This window comes from Poecilia reticulata, chromosome 7 (assembly GCF_904066995.2).
Source record: "Poecilia reticulata chromosome 7, P_reticulata-male-v2, whole genome shotgun sequence".
Taxonomy (NCBI): Eukaryota; Metazoa; Chordata; class Actinopteri; order Cyprinodontiformes; family Poeciliidae; genus Poecilia; species Poecilia reticulata.
In genome coordinates this window covers 18,827,122-18,847,094 of record NC_088836.1, presented here as the reverse complement: position 1 = coordinate 18,847,094, position 19,973 = coordinate 18,827,122, and the positions used below count along the sequence as shown (strand labels likewise).

The window sequence follows — 19,973 nt, the reverse complement described above, 5'->3', positions numbered from 1 at the left end:
GAGTTTTCTTTTTAGGTTGAAATGCAGTGAATCGAAAAAGCTATAAATGAGTTGAATAATTTGCTAACATTGACCACAGTGACAGTGATGAATAGCAAAAACAAGAAGAGAATAAAAAAAAGTGTTAGAGGGAATAATTCACAGACTGATGGAGCGACAAGAGGAAGTGAAAGTGAGATGTTTGAGCAGCTTAATAGATGGAGGTGTTTGTAGGCTTTTGTCAGGGAATTATGCAATGGTGCAATATACTGTGGTCCCTGCTGGTCTATTATTGTTGATCTTTCCTTGTTCTCTCTGCTGATTGATGGTCCATATTGCTAGTGAGGCAGAGAAAAGATGTGGTTTCAACCTGGTTGTGGTACACCATGGATTGTGCCCCTGGTGTATTCTTTCTTCTGGCCTCATTTGTTTTTGCTTCTCCTATCCAGATTGTCTCCACCTCCATCTGGTTCTCTCCCAATTTCTACAATATTTGTTCTTCTTCTCTCCCCATAACTAACCCACAGCTGTTTACAATATTAAAATAACAAGCAGATAGAAATTGAAGCATAGGTGAGAGCTTTCTAAAATGAAAATGGACTTGTAGATTGAGGTTGGAAGACTTCTGTTCTGTCTTTAGCTGAGGTTGACCACTAATGATAAGTTGCACACTGAATTCTGGAGCTCTTCTAATGAGTCCCAAGTGTTGAGGGGCAGTTTTAACATGACTTCATTCAAACTTGCCAGACCATGGTCACCGTTCTCAGGCCCAACTGCATGATTTTGAGTTCTTTGATTGGTGTGGTTTGGAATTTAGTGTGAATAGCACACCACTGAGCTGACTAGAACAAACATGGTATGGTCCAAAATAAAGACCCTGCATGTTCTTCAGAGGCTATGTGGAAAAGCCATAAAATGGAGTAACTGGGGTCATCATGCAGATGAGATATTTAATAGTTTGTACAGAAAATGAGGTACAGTAAGTATATGCAGTTATCAGTGTTAGCCTACATAAAAACATGTTTTGCACCCCGATAAGGAAGTCTAATGTATCTTAAAATAGATTAATACTTTGTCCCATAAAAAGATATATTCATCCATTTAGTACCTTACTTATCCTTGCTTATCCCTAGTGGGGTCGTGAGGGTTACTGGTGCTTATCTCCAGAGGTCAACTGGCGAGAGGCGGGGTACACCCTGGACAGGTTGCCATTCCATGGCAACCATATATATATTTATATATATGGGTGCGAAAAGGGAAGAAAGCACAAATAGATGCATCATAGAGAGCTGACAGCAGAGATATAAATTATATGAGTCTTGAAGATTTTGTTAAGCTATTAACCTGGGAGTTTTTCACAATTGAACTAATTTTTTAACAGGATGTGATATAAAAATTCTGGATTTATGCCTCTTACAAAATATATTTTCATATATGTTTTACACGTTCTTATTAGGGGAGTTGGCAAATGTATATTATGTCAAAAGATTACGGCATCCCATTGTGTCCAACTGTTATTATTATAGCATTCTCAGTTGAACAAGGCTGTAAAATGTTCACTAAAAGCTCTGTTCTGCCCCCTACATGTAGACTGATTTCATGCTACACAGAAAAAATGGTCATAAAAATGGATTTGTGTGAAGGTGGAGATTCTTTGAAAAGAAGATGTAGATACTGGCATCCACATCTGGAAATGGTCTGAAATTATAATTTAAAAAATGTTAATGAGGAAGAGCTATTCAGCATGTCTTCATTTACTTTTATGTATTCTATGTGCATCTTGTTTGTTGATAATGATTGGAGGATTCAAAACGTGTTAAGACATCATTGTGGAGTTAGAGTTGGTGTGAATGTAATTAGGGTAAAATCTTTATCATTTATTAATCCACCTATTTAGTAACAAAATGACTGACCTTTGGAGAAAATCATTAATTCCCTCTGTTCTGGGGTGTTTTTTAAATTGTCTGAATGTGTCATTTTCTTTCCCTGCTTTTGTTTCTGGTAACCTCTGTATTTTTCCATGCTCTTTTTGTATAGCCTGTGGGCAGACAGCTGCATTACAAACATTTTATCAACAGATGTTGCAGTATTCAAAGCAGCTATACCCCTCTTTCCACCCTACAGTCCCTGCTGTGAGGCAGTTCACATCCGCTTATTATCCTTTGCTGGCCCCTCAGGTGATTTGTCCCTTTATGCAATTCCTGATCAGAGCTCAGACTGTTTCCTTAGCCTAACTTTTAAGACACTCCTCAAATGACACACAGCCTTAGCCTGAGGACAGGGAATGGCCCTAATTTCCGCACCGATGCGACCTGATGTCGTCATGTCTGGGTTGGCAGGTGGAGGTTAGGAGGAATTTTCTGTAGTATTCACTTGTTAATTTAGCTTCAGATGTAATCCTTGAGTGATCTGCAGTGAATATGTTCAAAGTGGGGGAAGTATCAGCACAAGGCCCTGGAAAAACTCACACCTTAGTTATATTATACTAATAGACTGAAAAAGTGAGTGGGACTTCACTAAACTTTTTCAGGTCTTTCTTGATAATTGAGTTCCATTTTATGTCATCTTATGTCTTTTTACAGAACAGAAACAGTTTTCCTTATCAGGCAGCTTGCTTATTTGCAATTCTTAACTAATTTTACTGGATTAAGGGTAACTGGATTTTAAGGGTTGTGGACACCTGATTTAGGGAAACAGTATGGTGAATAAGGTTGCCTTCACTATGATGGTTTCAGATGGAGGGGAGATGGAATCTTTCCCTGATCCAAGTGGGAATAACATAGCTATCATGATGACAGAGCTCTGTGGCACCACATGACCACACTTACAGTCAGAGCCAGAGTCTCCATTGATAGGTCAGAATTTTGCATACCTTGATGGAGAAATAAGAACACAAATGATTGTCTTTTTTTCTCTCAAAACTGTAAAATTAGAGCAGCACTCAACATAAAAAAGCTACAAAACTCACAGGACATAATATCTCTTGATGCTATTATCGAATTAGACATACATTTAGTTGTTAAACTATGGAAGCTTAACATTAAGGCACTCACAACACATGCAGTTACTCTATAGGCCATAAATTAGCACACCAACATGAGCTGTTCAGTGAAAACAATAAATGCTTTGGTCTTCAGGCTGTCAGCTTTTAACACTGTCTCCTGACATCTACTTTAAGTTTCTGTTGATTCATTAGAAAACTACGGATTATTTGACAATACCCCCCTTATGCTTATGTACGCAAGCTATATCTGAAGTCAGGTGCCTACACACCATCTGTCTTAGGCAGTACAGTGCATATGTTGTATGTACAGGTATTCTATAAGCTGGATAAAGCCGTTTTTTAATCACCTTTCACCAGTCTCTAATAAGGTAGACATTTACTTGAGCAAAACAAGCTGCTTGAACCCATCAGTCGACATTTATTCTTTTCTTTATTCATCATATCAGAGTGTGTTGGATTCTCTTTGATGCCTATGTTTTAACAAAGACATATTCGAATGAATGTAGGTGGTATGTAGCATGGTGGTGGTCTTGAATAGTTTTGTAACGAAATAGTCCTTCCTTTCATGTCAGAGTGATACAAACCAGACCTGGTCAAATAATTGGGTTGAAAAACATGAATTAGGCAAATATTATGCCATAAATTTAGAAGATTAATATCCCCTCACAGAACTTTATATAAATTATGTCTAATCATTGCCTTTAGCAGGCCAATGTATTTACACAGGCCTGAGGGATGTCACACAGCCAGGAAAGTGAATAGCTCACACAGTTTTGTGTAGAGGCACGCAGCGGCTCAAGAAGACCTGAACTTGCTCGTTGGCTACATTTTACCAGATCTAGTCTTTGGACCTGGGATATTTTCAAGTGCTTTTTTGTCCGAAGTGATATTCTTTGTTTAGCAACATAAAAGTGATTTAAGCTCTGGTGAGTAATGACATTTCTATGAATGTCACTAGGGTTTAAAGACTCATATTTGGATTTATGAGGGATATCTTTTGATCGACCAAAGACTCTTCATGGCTCTGGACTCCAAGGTGGGTGAGTGAGGGTCCAAATGTTACTAAGGGACTTTTGGTGCACCCCGAGGCCTTTGCTGTGGTCTTTCTGGTTCTGCCGTTTAGTCTGTGGTATACTCATATTGTATCTGTGTTGCCTATTGCGGTCAAACACCGGCACCTACACCAATACCTCTGCAAATTTGCCTGCCAGAAAAACTTTTATGATGAAATGTGAGGCACGTAAAAAGGGAGGTGAGGACAAACAGTGAAGCTGTTTTCTTTAAGCCTCAGTTTTGCTTTGCTAACCAGTTTCCAAAATCCACATTTGCCTGTCATTGTAAGCATGAAAGGAGGAAGTCTGAGGGTCTTAAGGTCTGCTTATGCATCAGTGTTCATGCATGTTACATGTAAGCTTACGGATGCCTGTGTGCTGAGAATACTGTAGCCTGTATGGATGTGTGCTTGCATGTGTTAGAATACTTTGTGTCTGTGCCAATTGAAAGAAAAGCCGCATGTGGCCAAGAATCATTATCTTATCAACCGCAGAATCTTGAATGCATATTAGGGTAATTTTTCAAATGATGTGGTGTTGAGTGAGAAGCACCAAAGTTTCTGTGTTTTTTTGGGGTTTTTTTTTATGATGATGGTGGTGTAATAGATGTTTTTAATATTTTTTTTTGTTTTCCATTCATTCTCAAGTGTTGCTTTTAGAACTGAATGGAATCTCTATATTCTGATTTTTATTTTATTTTTTTTACCTTAAACACACAAGAAAAATAATTTGTATTTACAAAGTCCTGTGTAGTCCATATATCTTAAGGCTTGTTTCAATGTCAATCTACAAGTTAAGAAAAGAAATGGGTTTCATTAATGCAGGGGGAGAGAATTGCTGTATAAAGATTATAACAATTACCAGGAGGGAAAGGTGGAAATTAAGATCAAAGATCTTATATTGTTTAGTGTCTATATTTTTCAGATTTTGTCAAGTTACAATCATTAAGTTCAATGTATTTTCGTGTTGTATTCTTAAGAATGAAAATTTTGTCAGAACAGTTTTCAAAATGTTCTGACAAATGTGGCTTTCATTTGTATTCAGCTTTCTGAGTCAATACGTTGTGTAACTTACTTTTGTTTGTTACAACTCCAAGTCTATTAATTTTGTAGGTCTCCACCAGCTTTGTACTGTATGTCTAAAGGGAAATTTTATCCCCTTTTACTGATTTGAAAAAGAGCTCCCACTTTGTCATATTGGAAAAAATACCAATGATACCCATGATGAACAGCTATTTTTAGGCATTGACACGGATTCTCAATTGGAATTAATACTTTCATGGAACAGTTAGGTGATTTGATCTAATTGATTACTTTGTAGCTCTGATGTATGTTTATGGTCTTTGATTGCTGATAGATGAACCTCTGCTCCATTATCAACTGTTTCGTGGCCTGCACCATGTTTGCCTTGGGGATGGTTTATATATCTGTATGACATGATATCTTAGTTTTCCTCCAAACATTGTTTTACATGGAGACCAAAAATACAATTTTGCATTGATGTGCTACTTTGTGTTGGTCTATCACATAAAAAAAGATCTTTATTAAGGTTTGCGGTTGTAAGGTGAAAAGTTTAAGAAGTATCAATACTTTAACTAGCTACTGTATGCCATTTGATAAAAGTCTTATGGAGCGGCATCTCTGGTGTTAATGTCCTCAAGCCAAATGATCTGTGAAGAAATGCTATAATCTCTTTCCACCTTTTCTCACTCTTGTCTGCTTTACCCTTTCTCGTTTTCATCCATTCATCTGTGCCTGCTCACCTATGTAACATTGTCTCCTTGCTTCGGCTTTCTGGCAGCGATGAGTGCTTTAAGAGGGTATTAGTACGGCATCTGTGCAACACCATCACAGCTTAGCAGACTAGTGCAGGTGAGACAGCAGGGATTTCCTGTTTGGCCCCTTTGGTACATTTTTGCTAAATTGCTTCTTGCCAGGTGAAGTTGAAGCAGAGGAGGTCTGCCTTTCTTTCTGTCATACATATTGTGAACACATACACACACGTATGGAAGCACAAAGGACTAGTGATTGGTCTAATGTGTGTGTATGCGTGTGTGCAAATGTAATTTGGGGAGGACAGAGGCATCCTCAGTATTACACTTTGGTTGTATGCCAGACAAGCAACATGAGATAAATACTTTAGCATCCTACACCTGGAGCTCTTGGCTGGCATCTAAAGCCAGACTTTAGGGGTACTTGCGATACTTAGGAAAACACAGTGCACCTCAGTTTTTGAAAAGTAGATATAGTATTTGAACTCAAAACTTCCTGCTTCCTGCACCATAGTGAGTCTGCTGTAGTTCTACACATTTCTTTTTCCAACCTAATTGTCCTATGGTTTTTTCTTACATGTTAGCTCAGACACATTGTCATTACATTGAATTTATTTAGCGGGTTACATTTATCCAATGTAACTAAAAGATTAAAAGCACAATTGGGGGTCAAACCCCTGATTGGATTGAATTTAACCAGTGCTTTTCTAGTCATTCCAACCTTGATGTGCTTTACACTACAGCTACATTCATCCAGCTCTCGCAAACTGTCACACATTTATATACGACTATGCAGATTCGAAAGAAACTTGTGTTATAGTGCCCTGCTCAGGCACACATCGACATGTGGCAGGAGGAAGCTGGATGGGATCACACCAATTTTGAACCATTTTCAGATGAGATGAGTGCTCTGTCCAATAAACCATGATAGCCTTAATATTGTGCAATAAGCTAACCATTATATAGCTTTGGAAGACATTTAAGGTTCCCCATGAAAAATGGAAATCAATTAAATTAAGGGTTAGGGCACAGTTTTGAATGTTGACTTAGCAATTCAAACTAGGAGACAATTTGTCTTTTAATTAATTGGAGCTGGGTTTTTTTTTATTAGATCAGTTCATAATTAAACGATTCAGTTACTATGTTGCTACAATGTTTTAATTCCCCAAATAACAAAAATATATAGTTGGTAGCCTGATGTAACTGGTGAGCAAATTCCTAAGAGCATTCCTAAGACAATGTATCTTCCTATGACCTTTGAAATGCATGTACTTACTGTACTTTGTGTAAAGTCAGAAAAGGTAATCAGATTTTAAACTATTTTGATTTTATGTTGTCTTTATGTCAACATAAAAGGCGCTTTATGTCGAAAGCGCCTTGTGAAATATTTTGAGAGATGAGCTGGAACGGTCTGTTCCTTAAGTCTTTTGCCCCTTATGTTTCAAAGCAATTCTTGTAAAAACAGTTGATAATAAGCTATCTTTTACTGTCTCTCTGTGTCTCTCTTAAAAGCACATGTTGAGTTCAAATGAACTCACTCAGCCTGGTTTTAAATCAGTTGTTGAAGGAGCAGAATTTCCGGTCATCTTGGCCAGATTAAGATGTGAATGTACATATGGATTATTTTGAGCCAGTCTAGCAGAACACTGATGCCCAACCTGAGTTTTGGACATAGCTCAGATGTCTCTCAGCTCGTAGCACACAGCTAGATACAGATTATTTTAAAACATTAAGGATGAAGTAAGTGAGCAATGTGATCTATGGCAGAACCTGACCAATCGTGCAACACTAGGAATAATAAATGACAGAAGTGACTCCAAGTTCCTTCTTTTGTTACATATATTTTTACAGCATCACTCTGCAGTGCTTTATATTGTGAACATTAAGTCAAACAATGTTTGATACTTCTAAATGTCAACAAGTAAGTGTGTTGAGAGATGTTCTATCGGGTACTGACTACTTAACTGTTAAATAAACGGAAATCATGTCCCAAAGTTTTTTGATGTTGTATTTTTTTTAAATTGGTTTATTTTTTCCTTTCCTATACTATGGGCTGTCAATGATGACATTTCTTTTTTTTAAATTCTCTTTTATTGCTTTTTGTGATCAACTATAGGTGGACGCTCTGCGAGTGCGTCTGGAGGAGAAGGAACAGATTCTGACAAAGAAAACCAAACAACTGCAAGACTTAAGTGATGAAAAGAGCACACTGGCTGGAGAAATCAGAGACATGAAGGACATGCTGGACGTCAAGGAGAGAAAAGTGAATATCCTACAGAAGAAGGTAATTTTAACATAATTTAATATTCATGCTTCCATGAATCATGCACTTGAAGTTTTTAACACTCGCTCAAGTTATTTTTATTTTCTACAAACGTGATGTACATCAGAGTAGACGGACAAACATCTTCCTAGGTCTTTTTTCATCACTTGACTAGTGACATATGAGCTGCTATTTCTGTTTTTGGAATAAAAACACAGCATCCCATTCTGGCCAAAAGGACAGAATAATTAAACTCATCACAGTTGAAAGTTGTTGTTTTTTTGACAGTATTTAATTTTTTTTATGTTTGTTATACGCATAAGTAATTCGGAATATACTGTCACCCTCTGGTGCATCTGTCTAGGCCGTACCTTTAAATTAATCCAGATATTTTCTGTAAATATAATAATGCATTATTGATTTTTTTTTCATGAATTGACCATATTTCCTTTTACTGAAAGTGATGCATTGTTTTGGTTACAAAATGAACTTTTGATCATCCACTGACTTGCTTTGGTTTAGAAGCTGGTGTTCTTAGTGCCTTATATGTAAAGGTTTTTTAGTTAAAATAGGTGTCTTCCTGTTATGTTATGTTAAAAATAATCTCTACTCAAATTTTTGCTCAAAGGATTTCTCATGTAGTTCTGTGTAACTTACCAACTGTTATATCGGGTCAAGTTATGAATTTATGCCCAAGCATCCTCTGTACTGTATACGTACAGAATATGTTGTAAATGGTAAACAAAAAATGCTAACATTGTTAGCTGGTGCCAGACCTCACACATTGCCCCCTACTTTTGATTGCACACACAGAGATACTCATACTCACACACACATTTGCACAACATGTCTGTGAGGCTTTAATGATTTTCATAAGGGTAGCTATTAAGACAGGGCCTGTAGCTACCTGTGGTGTGCATTTTGGTCGTTTCTCTGTAGACCAATTACTCACACGTAAAGGTCTTCTCTTAACTTCCTAGTTTCTTCTCATGTCCTTAAATTAGAGATTAGAGACTTCTTCCTCTCTCCCTCTTGCTGAGTTAATGAAAATGCTCTACAAAGGTCACACAGTGGCAAAAGTTTTGATCTGTGGAGGAGGGGCTGTTTTTGGTTTAGATTAGATTACTGTGTTTATGTTATACTTCTGCTATGCTGTACAATGAGTGGTTATTTAAGTGAAATGAAATCTCACGTTACACAAGTCACATCTGAACACAAGTGCTATTACTAAAAAAAAAAGAAACCAAATAAAGAAAATAAAAAAACTAAAGAGAAAACTGAAAGTGAACCGTACAGTACATAAAATTCAACGGCAATTTTCTTATCTTTAGACATTTCCACATGACTCGACATTAAATGCTTTGCATGTCTGAGTGTTTCTGATCTTTTCTGAGTCAAAAGGAATATGTATAATTCGTACTGAAAGACAAGACAATAAGTATTTTCTAAGGTTGCGTTTGTGTGACATGAAGTAGAAATAAAAAGAGGAAAATCTAAAACATAAAAATGTCTGGAAAAATTTGACAATCCAAGGATTAACTCTAAAATGCATTTCTAGAGTTAAAATATGTGTCTTCCTGTCAGTTTGTCCTTTTAATGTCTGAATTAAAAGTCTTGAGTCAGTTTACATTACCTTTTTTTTTGTTACCAGCACAAAGTACCTTGTATAAATATTCATATTCCTCAAATGCATCACACTTTGCCACATTACAACCACAAACTTTATAATTTTTTGGATTGATGTCATGGATCAATGCAATCTACCAAAAGCAATGGTGCTGCTTAAGATGGCAATACTGGAAGAAAGAGGCTTAAACTGGGGCAGTTCACATTCCAAGAGGACAAACATTAGAATCATGAAGGTTGGACAAAGGTTGAGTTAGTTACCAAAAAACAATGGTTGAAAACTTTAAGATTATGTGGTGCTTTATGATGGACATTTTCATAAAATCCAAATGAAAGACATTAAAGCTTCTGTTTGTAGTGAGACAAAATGTGAGAAGGATAATATCCACATTTTTGGACTGATAAGACACAGAAAACAGAAAAAGAAAAACATAAGCACAATGATGTACAGGCATGGGCGGTGTAATACCACAGAGACTGTTTAGCTGCAGTATGTATCCCTCATTAGTTAACTATGCTCAGTCCAAGGAGAATATGAGGAATACATCTTCCCTTTCCAGATGTTATTTGGACAGTCACCACTGCTCATTGCATACTTTCATGATGTCATTGCTGTAGTTTGAGACACAGGTTGATCCTAATAGCAAGAGGCTCAATATGACTGAAAATAATGAAGAAATTGTCTTTTTGTGAGCACATTGGTCTTATGTATCACAACAAAGAACAGTGGGGGCTCTGTTCAAGCCCTTGGTCAATGAGACCATGTCCAATGCATAATGATGCATTTATTTGTTTATTTTTTCCATTTGCATTTCTTCTTTCCCCTCCCCTATGGGGTTAGGGCTGTGTGTTGTGTGCATAGCCGGTTGTGGTGTGGTTTTGGCATACATGTGTTATTCATGTTCAAACATTGTGGTCATTGCGATTCATATTCATGCTTTTAGAAAGGCTTTCTGTGTGCGTGGAAGTATAATATGCCCACTATCATATTCCTACCCATAGCAGTCTCAGACAGAAAGATTTGATTGCGTCTGCTTGGACTGCATGCTTGAGTGTTTGTGTGTCCATGTGGAAGGATCGCCTGTCCACACAGGGCTCTCCCATTTATAATGTGCGGTGAGTCTCCTCTGGCTTTTTTAGGCCTTTTAGGGAACCACCCTCTGTTTTGCTCTTTTAAACCATCTGACTTTTTAAGTTCGTCAAGCCTAAGTGATTGCTTGGTTGAGATTAAGAATTGGTTAAAAGTAAACTGCTTACAACCGAACTGAGTTGTTGTTGCCATGTGCAGTTATATGCCACTGTATATAAACATTATTTACCCTGAGTCCCTGTATTCATCTATACATATATGGATACATTATGTCAATTTATATTCACCCTTGTACAGTCTTATTTGTTTCAAGCATTCTTACTATTTCTAACACATTATAGCACACATGAATCTACATAGATGCACAAATCTAAAGGTCCTGAATATACATCAAAATTAGGGTTAATCAATGCACAAACAAGAAATTTTCTGGACATTTTTGTGACACATCTGTCTTAATGTTAAGATTTATCATTTTTTACAACCTAAAGGGATTTAGATGTCTAACAATACCAAAATACTGCTACATAAAAAACTTCCATATATATATTTGAGCTACACACATCTGTTGACTGATGCAAAGGTGTTCCATGTAGAAGATTGTGTCACAGCTGTTGCTCAGACCAAAAAAATAAAACGTTTTAGATGTCTCTTTACTGTACTTTTTATGCACTAGTGTGTGTGCGCGTTAAGTCTTGATAGATTTGTGATGAGGCCACCATTGCCTTTCATCCTAATGGATACCAGCTGACCAATCACTGTGCAGAGACATGGCCACAGATAAGGCTATTGGAGCTGGGGAAATTCTAGTAAACTGCCTGCGAGAAGGACCTCCTCTGCTCCTGCCCCTTCCCCCTTCATTGCAGCTATCAGCAATCAGCCTGGGTTAATAGTGAGAGCCCAAGGCTGGTTGATTGAAGCCAGGCTACACATCCGTCAAGACAAAACTCTGTGTTGGGTCACATTTGAGACCCGAGCCGTTCACGTTCATCTTCTGACCTGACCAAAACGTGCACACTTCACCTCAGAAGGTGAGATGTGTTTCGTGACTTTTTAGAAGATGAAGGACTGAAAGCTAATGGCAATCCTGATGATACTGCACCATCAGTCAAGCAGGCCTGTTAACTTTTTGGCAGCCCAGTACTTTATGCCTAAAGATCTAAGAAAAACACTTAAAACTAAAATTCTCAGTGGAAAGCGAGTCTCGGTTTGACTCTTGAACTTTGAGTTAAACTGTATGACTGAATGCTTTATTACACTTGTCTCACCAGATCACTGTAAATTGGACCTGGGTCAGAAGTTACAAACAGCTGTTGTGGTCCTCACCAGGTGGCCACACTTTTAAATTTTGTTCTTTGTTGCCATCATTCTCTGTGCCTGCAGAGGAAAAAAAAAGAGTTAATGCTAATGGTGCTGGAAAGAGAGGACTAAAGCGCCATTGTAATTACCCAGTAATCATTGCAGCATTCCGCAGCTGGGGTGGTTCAGAGATATAGTCTTGAGCCTAAAGAGCCTGGACATTGATCAACTTCTTGGACGAAGGTGGACACACACTTCTTCACGTAACAGACCGAGGTTGCACAAGTGCATTGCATCCTTTTTTTTTAACAGCTCTTTCTCTAAATCTGTTTGTTTTGCTCTGCCAGGAAAACGACTGTGAAAATTCTTGTCTGCATGATCCTATATGTGTGCACATGTGCGCATTCATAGTCAATTGATATGTATGAATGCAGTGGAGTGTTTCTGTTGAAATTGCCTTCTGGAGGCAGGAATGTGTGTGGGGAGAGGGGAGGCTGTCTACCTGTCAAACGTGTCAGAGCTATGTGCTGCTCCCAGCCTGACACTTGTGATAATAATCACACTGACTGATTAAAATATGTGGCTTTTCAACAATGTATGTACAGAAAAGCCATAAATTATAATAAGCTTTCAGAAATGGACTGCAAACATGCTTGTTCTGTTTGAATTGGTACTGAGCATGAATGTTTCATGTATATATGGGTTTTTCTTGGACTTCCATAGTTTTAATCTAAATATAACTAGCCACAAGTGTATTTTATTATCCATATCTTTCGTTATGGACCACCTTCAAATAACGTAGTCAGATCCTAGTGTTTTCTTTAAATACGTGTTTAAAACAAAGAAAAAAAGCATGACTATAGTAAGACTTTAACGAAGTAAAATTTCTCTAAAAGAAGTTATGCTATGTAGGTGACAGGATAATATTTATTGTTGGCATGTAATTGGTCTGAAAAAACTGTCAATGATGAACAAGAAACTTTTACTCAAACACTCTGCTAATAATAGCAGGACTCTCATAAGGGTTTACTGAGTCCCTGCTGCGGAAATTACATTAGTTACGATAAAACCAGATACATTTCAAATGTCCTTTAATACTGACTATGTTTGTACGGCCTTCGTTTCGTTTTTCAGTTCATTGTTTTCAATTGTAAAATGTCTCACCATAAAGTGACATATCTTGCAATTCTGTTCCAATTTCTTATGTATTGTTTGACATCATCACTATTTTTCTAAACTAATGAAGGCCTTGCAATTCAGGTTGTCAAAATATCTTATGCTGTTGAACAAATACAAGCTAGTTGTTTTGACTGTCAGAAACAGTAGCACCTTTACAATAAATGACATGTTGCCTTTATCATTTTGTTTGATGTAGTCCTGTCTACTTTTGTGCATTTTTATCTGCGTGTGTGTGCTTGGATACAAAGGAGAGCGCATGTGCTGCTGATGAACAAGTGGCATCTTTACATTTTGTGGAATAGTGCATGTTGGATCAGTGACGAAAAGACAAAGTGTTTAGAGCTGTGAGACTTGCTTTCTTTTCATTTTCACAAATTGACTTTTCTGTTGGAAAAGGTAACACTTTTTCTGGATTCAGGCAAATATTTTATTACAATTTCGTTTGCTACATGTAATGTTAACACAGTTGTAAACAACAACTTATGTGGTCTTACAAAATCAGTTCCCAGGAAATATGTGAATATTTTTTTTTATCTGTAGTCAAATCCACAGTTTGATCATTATGGTGCATACTTTTAATTTGTTCTCTCTGTTCTTGCAGTGTGTGTATTTTATTAGGTTTAGCTGATGTTCTGAGTCAGATTTAGTGTGCAGAGATTTTTGATGTAAAAACCTACACAATAAAAAGAATATAAACCTGATATGCAATTCTGATTGACATGACTGACAGCAGGTCATATCCCTTCAAATACACATAAATCACTATATAAATTCAAAATAATTAAATCTAAGTTAAAACAGACATTATCAAAGCCAATGGCAACTAACTGCCACATGGAGGCACCCTCTTACACTGTATAATAGTGCTACGGCTTAGTTCAAGTTCTCTTTCTCAGGTGGAGATAAGTTGAAAGACACAGGCCGAATTAAGTGGAACCCCAGCTTTCTTGCATTTACAATCATTTTCGTCCCTACCCTTTAGGACAAAACAATGTCTGAGATTTTTATGAATCAAGTCTCTTTGATCACAAGTGATGGAAACAACATGTGCATGTCTGTGCTGGCCTTTAAACAGACGTTTTATTTCAAGCAGCAGAGCATTATTGTCAATATGTGGCCTTTCAATCAGTTTTTACTGACTATGACCTAGATTTCTCCTGGGGAATACATACTGAATTACTGCATATTGTTGAGTTTGCGGTTATTGTCCCTCTGTGTATTCAAGTGCCCACTAACATAAAGGTCAGCGCCAGCATCTATGGATTTTACTGCTGTCCCTAACATATTTTTAGAGGTGATGACAAGCAAGTTACTTTCCTGCAACTATAACCAATTATTGTTTGAGGTTTTTATTGGTCCAAAAGAGTTTTAAAAAGACAAAATATTGTATACTTATTGCGGTCATTCTCCATACTGGCCTCCTTTTTGTTTTACCGAAAATGATTCGCTTGGCAGCAGCAGAGTTCTGCTTTTTTGTTTGGATGGCAGACAGAAGGGTCGAACGAGTTTGTGGTTCTGCTCAGGGAACAGCCCGGTTTTAGACTACACTTCTGTTTTTTTTTTTGTGTTTTTTTTTTTTTTGCAAGACACAGGGCCTGATATCTCCCAAACTCGTATTATAACTCGGCATGTGCTAATCATGATAGTTATGTAGAGACCACAAAAGGAATAAAGACTCCTAACGGAGTTGTAATCCATTGAAGAAAGCATTCAAATCTTTTACTGGGAATTGTTAACTTTATACCCATGTGTTTCAGATGTTATTTGAGACGTTTAATATTTATTGTTGAAACATAAATACTAAAGTTCTCTGTTTTGTCACATTGGTGACAATACCATGTGATACCGTTTATTCTTCTTAATAAAAACAAGTCACTTTGCACGTGTAAAATTATCTTTTTTACTTTATCATTTAAAATATGTTGATTAATGTCACATTTATGCCAGACACGTCAATCATTTACTCCACAAAACCCAAAATGCAAAGAAGGACTTGACATATTCATAAGTAAATCTATTCAGTTCAGTTGTCACAGCAAACATTAGCATCATGGACTAAACCACCAAATGACCAGGTCTCATAAATACAAAATAGAGAAATGGCCACAACAGAGAAGACAAAACATAGAATTAGAGAAGAGTTAGTTCACTCTTACAAGGCATATTCCCAGATCAGCTCCAATTCTGCCTTTTGTAGTTTCTACCAACATTCGCACCCACACTTTGACTTTCCATTTCATACAACCAACTAAACTTTGCTGAATGTGTATTTAGCTATCATTTATAATTTTATTTCTCTTGATAGGTAGTTGTTTTCATAAATTATACAACTGAACATTTATAAAAATGATACAATTTTAATTGTATGCATCTCATTCCTTAATCAGGGAGACATTACGTGAATTTTGCTGACAAGTTCCAGCTTAAACATTTTTACATCGCCTGATTCAGAGCAGCTACTGGTTTAAATCACATGGGAATATCGACATTTAGATCTTAAACAGCATATGAAATACTGGAAGTTGCACTATAGCGTACAAGTCTTTTGTTTTTTCTTTTTCAAAGTTGGAGGGATGAACAGAAGACAAAGACTAATTATGTATAGCAGTATGTTTAACATTTCCAACTGCTCTCGTGCACCCAAGTTACAAATATAATTTTATTTAGTGTTGATCTGGAAGTTATGTGTTTTAAATTACTTAGACCAGAATAGTTAAGGATCTGACTATTTGTAAGTTGTACTTTCCTGTTCCAGCTTTAGAAATTAGTCTGGACTTTAAAAACCTGGATGTTCTGCACAAATAAATTATTACCATTGACAAAGAGATGCAGCTACATTTATTGTTATTTCGGAAACCTAAAATCATTACAGAACTGCTCTGAGTAGTATTCCTTCCCATTTTCAGGAGCCAATATTTCCTGTCCTGTGGTCAGTTGGAGCCCAAAATGACATGAGGATTTTGCTCTTCTGTGAGCTTAAGTTTACAAGAGAAAACATTACACCCAAAGAGCTTCTAAGGTTTTTTTTTTGTTAATTTGATTCCAAAGGCACAATAATTATTATTCCTTGTGTGTTAATAACCAATGAAAAATATGTTATTCATGACAGAAATAATTTGCCGTTCAGCACATAAAAACCAGCTGAAGTCACAGGTTAAGTCTTTTTTATTCATTTTTTATACCCACTTACCCTTGCAGGGTGCGTATCTAACAGTGGTCATTGGGGCATCACAGAGAGAAACAGCCCTGCATGCATACACTCAGAAGTAAAGACAGGCCAACTGAATACTCTAAACTGAGAGTCATATTTTATTATTATTTTTTTGACCATGGAAGGAAGCTGGAGTGTGTTCAAGGTAACCGACAAAAAAGATGAAATTATTCTAAACTGCAAATTAGTGAAATACAGCTCACTAAATATGATTAAGTACCAAAGCAAATGGCTTTACTACCACTGCTGCTGTCATTCAAGAAGTAATCAATTCTCCAGCTCGCTAGGAATCAGGGGCATATTATTTTCTGTATGTTGGTTTTCATATCAGGTACCTGTTGGTATCCCGGGTTGTTGAGCTGACGACTCCTGCCTGCTGCATTTGGGTCCTAACCACCATGACAGAACACAAATGTACAATGTACAATGTTCTAAAATAAGAAAAAGACAAAATCACTTATGCCCTCCCAAATCTTCATATCAACAGGGTATTACTGATATTTTTTTTTCCACAAAGAGGGTTCTGTCCAATGGAAGAAACTTTTTATGCTGTTCTATACGGCATAAAACATTTTGATAATATTTCCACTCTTCAATATGTGGAAAAAGTTTTAAGATAGTTACTTTATAAAGTAGTTACAACAGACCTGCACACTAAAACACGAAGCAAGGTCCATAATAAAAGGGCTAGTTTGGTGTGGAGTTACCTGACTGCTTTGTACATATCCCTCAACCTGAGACATTTTAGAGAGGAAACTGTGAATTACACCATCTGACCCAACATCAGTACGTAATCTCACAGATGCCATTGAAGAAGAGTCGTATTCAACAGCATTCAGTGGTGTTCTACTCCTTCCAACAGAGGAGTAGAGCACCATTACTTGACACTGGTTACCTTTTCTCATTTTTTAATCCTAATCTCAATAACTTGATCTACAAAATATTGTGATATAAAATTTTATCTGTCCTTTGTTTCTCACAAGTATGCTTATAGCATTACAAAAATAAGAGTCAATGTCTACTCTGTTCTGTGAACTCAAAGAAATTATGGAAATGTATTAGTTGTACTCTACTTGTATATTATCCATGCCAAGTGCAATTTCAAGGCCAGTTGAAGGCAACTGAACATCATCACTTGTGCTTTAAGAAGAACCTGGTCCTGTCTTATCGGCCTGTTTGATAAAGTTATAAGAGTCAAAACACTGAGTCTGTATACCCTTAGGGAGCTGCGTGCTTGTGTGGGGGATGACTGAGACTCACGTCATGTTTCCTCTGTGGGTTACACATTCATGAGACAGACAATCCACACTACAGTTCCTCGTCTAAAAGTGCTTATCGTAGGTGGTCTGCTCCAGTGGGAGGTGGGGTTGGTTGACATATGGTACACTGTTTGGTGATAAAGTCCTTTAAATGCACACACAAGGAAGAAAAAAGAGAGGAAAAAAAACATAAATCCAGTCCAAGGAAGCTTCGTGTACTGAGAGATAAAATGAATGACTGGTGTTTTGATAAAAGTAAGAAAAAGTAATCACAAAGCTGCCCTGCTTCTTGCCTGCCAACTAAATGAATTTAATCTCAGCTAGGTTTTTTGAATTGCAACAGAATTTCGTTCCTTGTTTCCCACATCCTTTGATTCACATGGCTCTTTTTCATGCAGAGGTGTGAACTTTAAGCCACATTTAATGCTTTTCTGCACAATTTTACTGAGCGCCAAGTGACGAAGCTAAATATTTTATTGAGGGGTTATTATTTTGTGCACCAGGCCAAAGCAAACTAAATGCTGGTGAAGAATGTAATCATTTATCTAAAGACCAAGGGCAACATGCTCAATTTGATCTAAAATTGGCCTCTGCTGCCCACAAGAAGATAGAGAAATGGTGTGCATGAGTGCATGTGTAAAAACAAGCTCTGTCAACTTCTGGAGTATCACAACCAGAGGCCAGAGGAAAACATTTTGTTTGTTTTAATGCTCATGGAGCATGTGACAGAGCAAGTCTTTTTCTTCTTTTTTTTCATTCTTGACCAATGCTTCTGACATTGAAGTTCAGTGTAAGGTTGCTTAACTTTGATGCACAGTTAATCCAGTAAAGTCAGAAGAGCTACCACTTTACTTCAAAAGAAGGAAAACATGAAAGAATCTCAAAGGAAATCCTTTTTCTCACAATGTCCACCATCTAAAATGCCCCCGGTAATTGCAAATTACTGGGAATTTTATCGGATTGTGGTAGTGTGAAGCTTTCCCATCATTCCCTACAGGCTTTTATGTAGCTATCAGTTGTGCACCAGCCTAACAGAGCCTTTAACTTGGTTGTTTAATGATTGCCATTAACATATCAAGATCTGCCAAGGGGTGCTGGCAGCTTTTCCCACCCCTCCTACTGCTTTCTCTGCATTGCCAAAATCAAGATGGCTCCTCTAAATTTTCATGTGGCCCTTCAGGGAGTAGAGAACATGAAGGTCTCTGGTGTAATTGGATTTATTTGCAAAATCGCTGTGAAAATTTGGACATTATCTGTCTATGTACCCATGACTGGAATGCATCCTCCTGATAGGCCATTTTTTCCACTGTTAAAGTAAAATTCACTTCTCTTGATGGAGTTGAATTAAAGTTATTTAATATTAAATACCTAAATATCACATTATTTTCATTCACATGGCATTTTTTAAAATTAGATCCTGATCTCAGAGTTTTGGTGGTGAGTTCATGGTCCTTTTTTGTCTGAAGGAAACTTGACTGGATACAGCTTTGTGCTGGTGTACAAATCTCACGAAAACTGTTTTTCTTTTTTTTTGTTTGTTTGTTTTCATTTAGAAAATAGAACATTTCAAAATTCAAATCAATGTGTCCTCACTGAAACAATGATTGGCAACAAGTAAGTCCCCTTATCACCATGACCTATCAGCAGATGTCTTGTCCCTTTGAAATAAATTTGTAGACCTCGCCAGCCTCATTGTCTCCTACTCCACTTGCATCTGTTAGCATTTTGTTTCATATAGCTTAGAGCTCTCCATGTGCTCCTGTGTGTGTGTGTTGGTGTGTGTGTGTGTGTTTGTATTCTGTTTACCAGATGTGCATCAGATAAAGACTGTCGAATGGCACAACTGGCTATTACACCATCACCGCTTTAGCAACATGGGATTAGCCACAGAAATGAAGATGTAGAGACAGACAGCGCTGGGAGTGAATAGGACATATTTAACTTTTAACCCAAGAAAACCCAAGAAAACTGAGACCGAAATTAATACTGGAGAGTTTGTTCTTAAAATGACATTGTGAGTGTGAGTCAGGCATAAGAAACAAAACTCCAAGCAAAATTATGTTGAAAAGAGAAAATGATGATACAGCTACCATCTAAATAATTTGACAATGTAGTTGAAAAAGATGAAAAAAAAACACATATATTAAGATATCTATTGATGTGTAATTAATAAAAAAAATGTTTCTATGCATGTTTTGTATTAAAGTTGTGTGTAGATTTCTGAAGTTTGGAAGGACTTT

At 37.0% G+C, this 19,973-nt stretch overlaps 1 protein-coding gene across 7 annotated transcripts in view; it reads left to right on the top strand.

The window, feature by feature from the left end:
* Positions 1–19,973, top strand: part of LOC103467448 (ERC protein 2) — a 154,204-nt gene that overhangs the window by 28,056 nt on the left and 106,175 nt on the right. For all 7 annotated transcript variants that reach the window (XR_014088222.1, XM_081609059.1, XM_081609057.1 and 4 more), the window contains one exon: positions 7,923–8,090. Coding sequence is in view for 6 of the 7 variants with exons in the window: in XM_081609059.1 (XP_081465185.1) it covers positions 7,923–8,090 (168 nt within the window). In the remaining variant the exon portion in view is untranslated. The remainder of the gene's footprint in view (positions 1–7,922; positions 8,091–19,973) is intronic.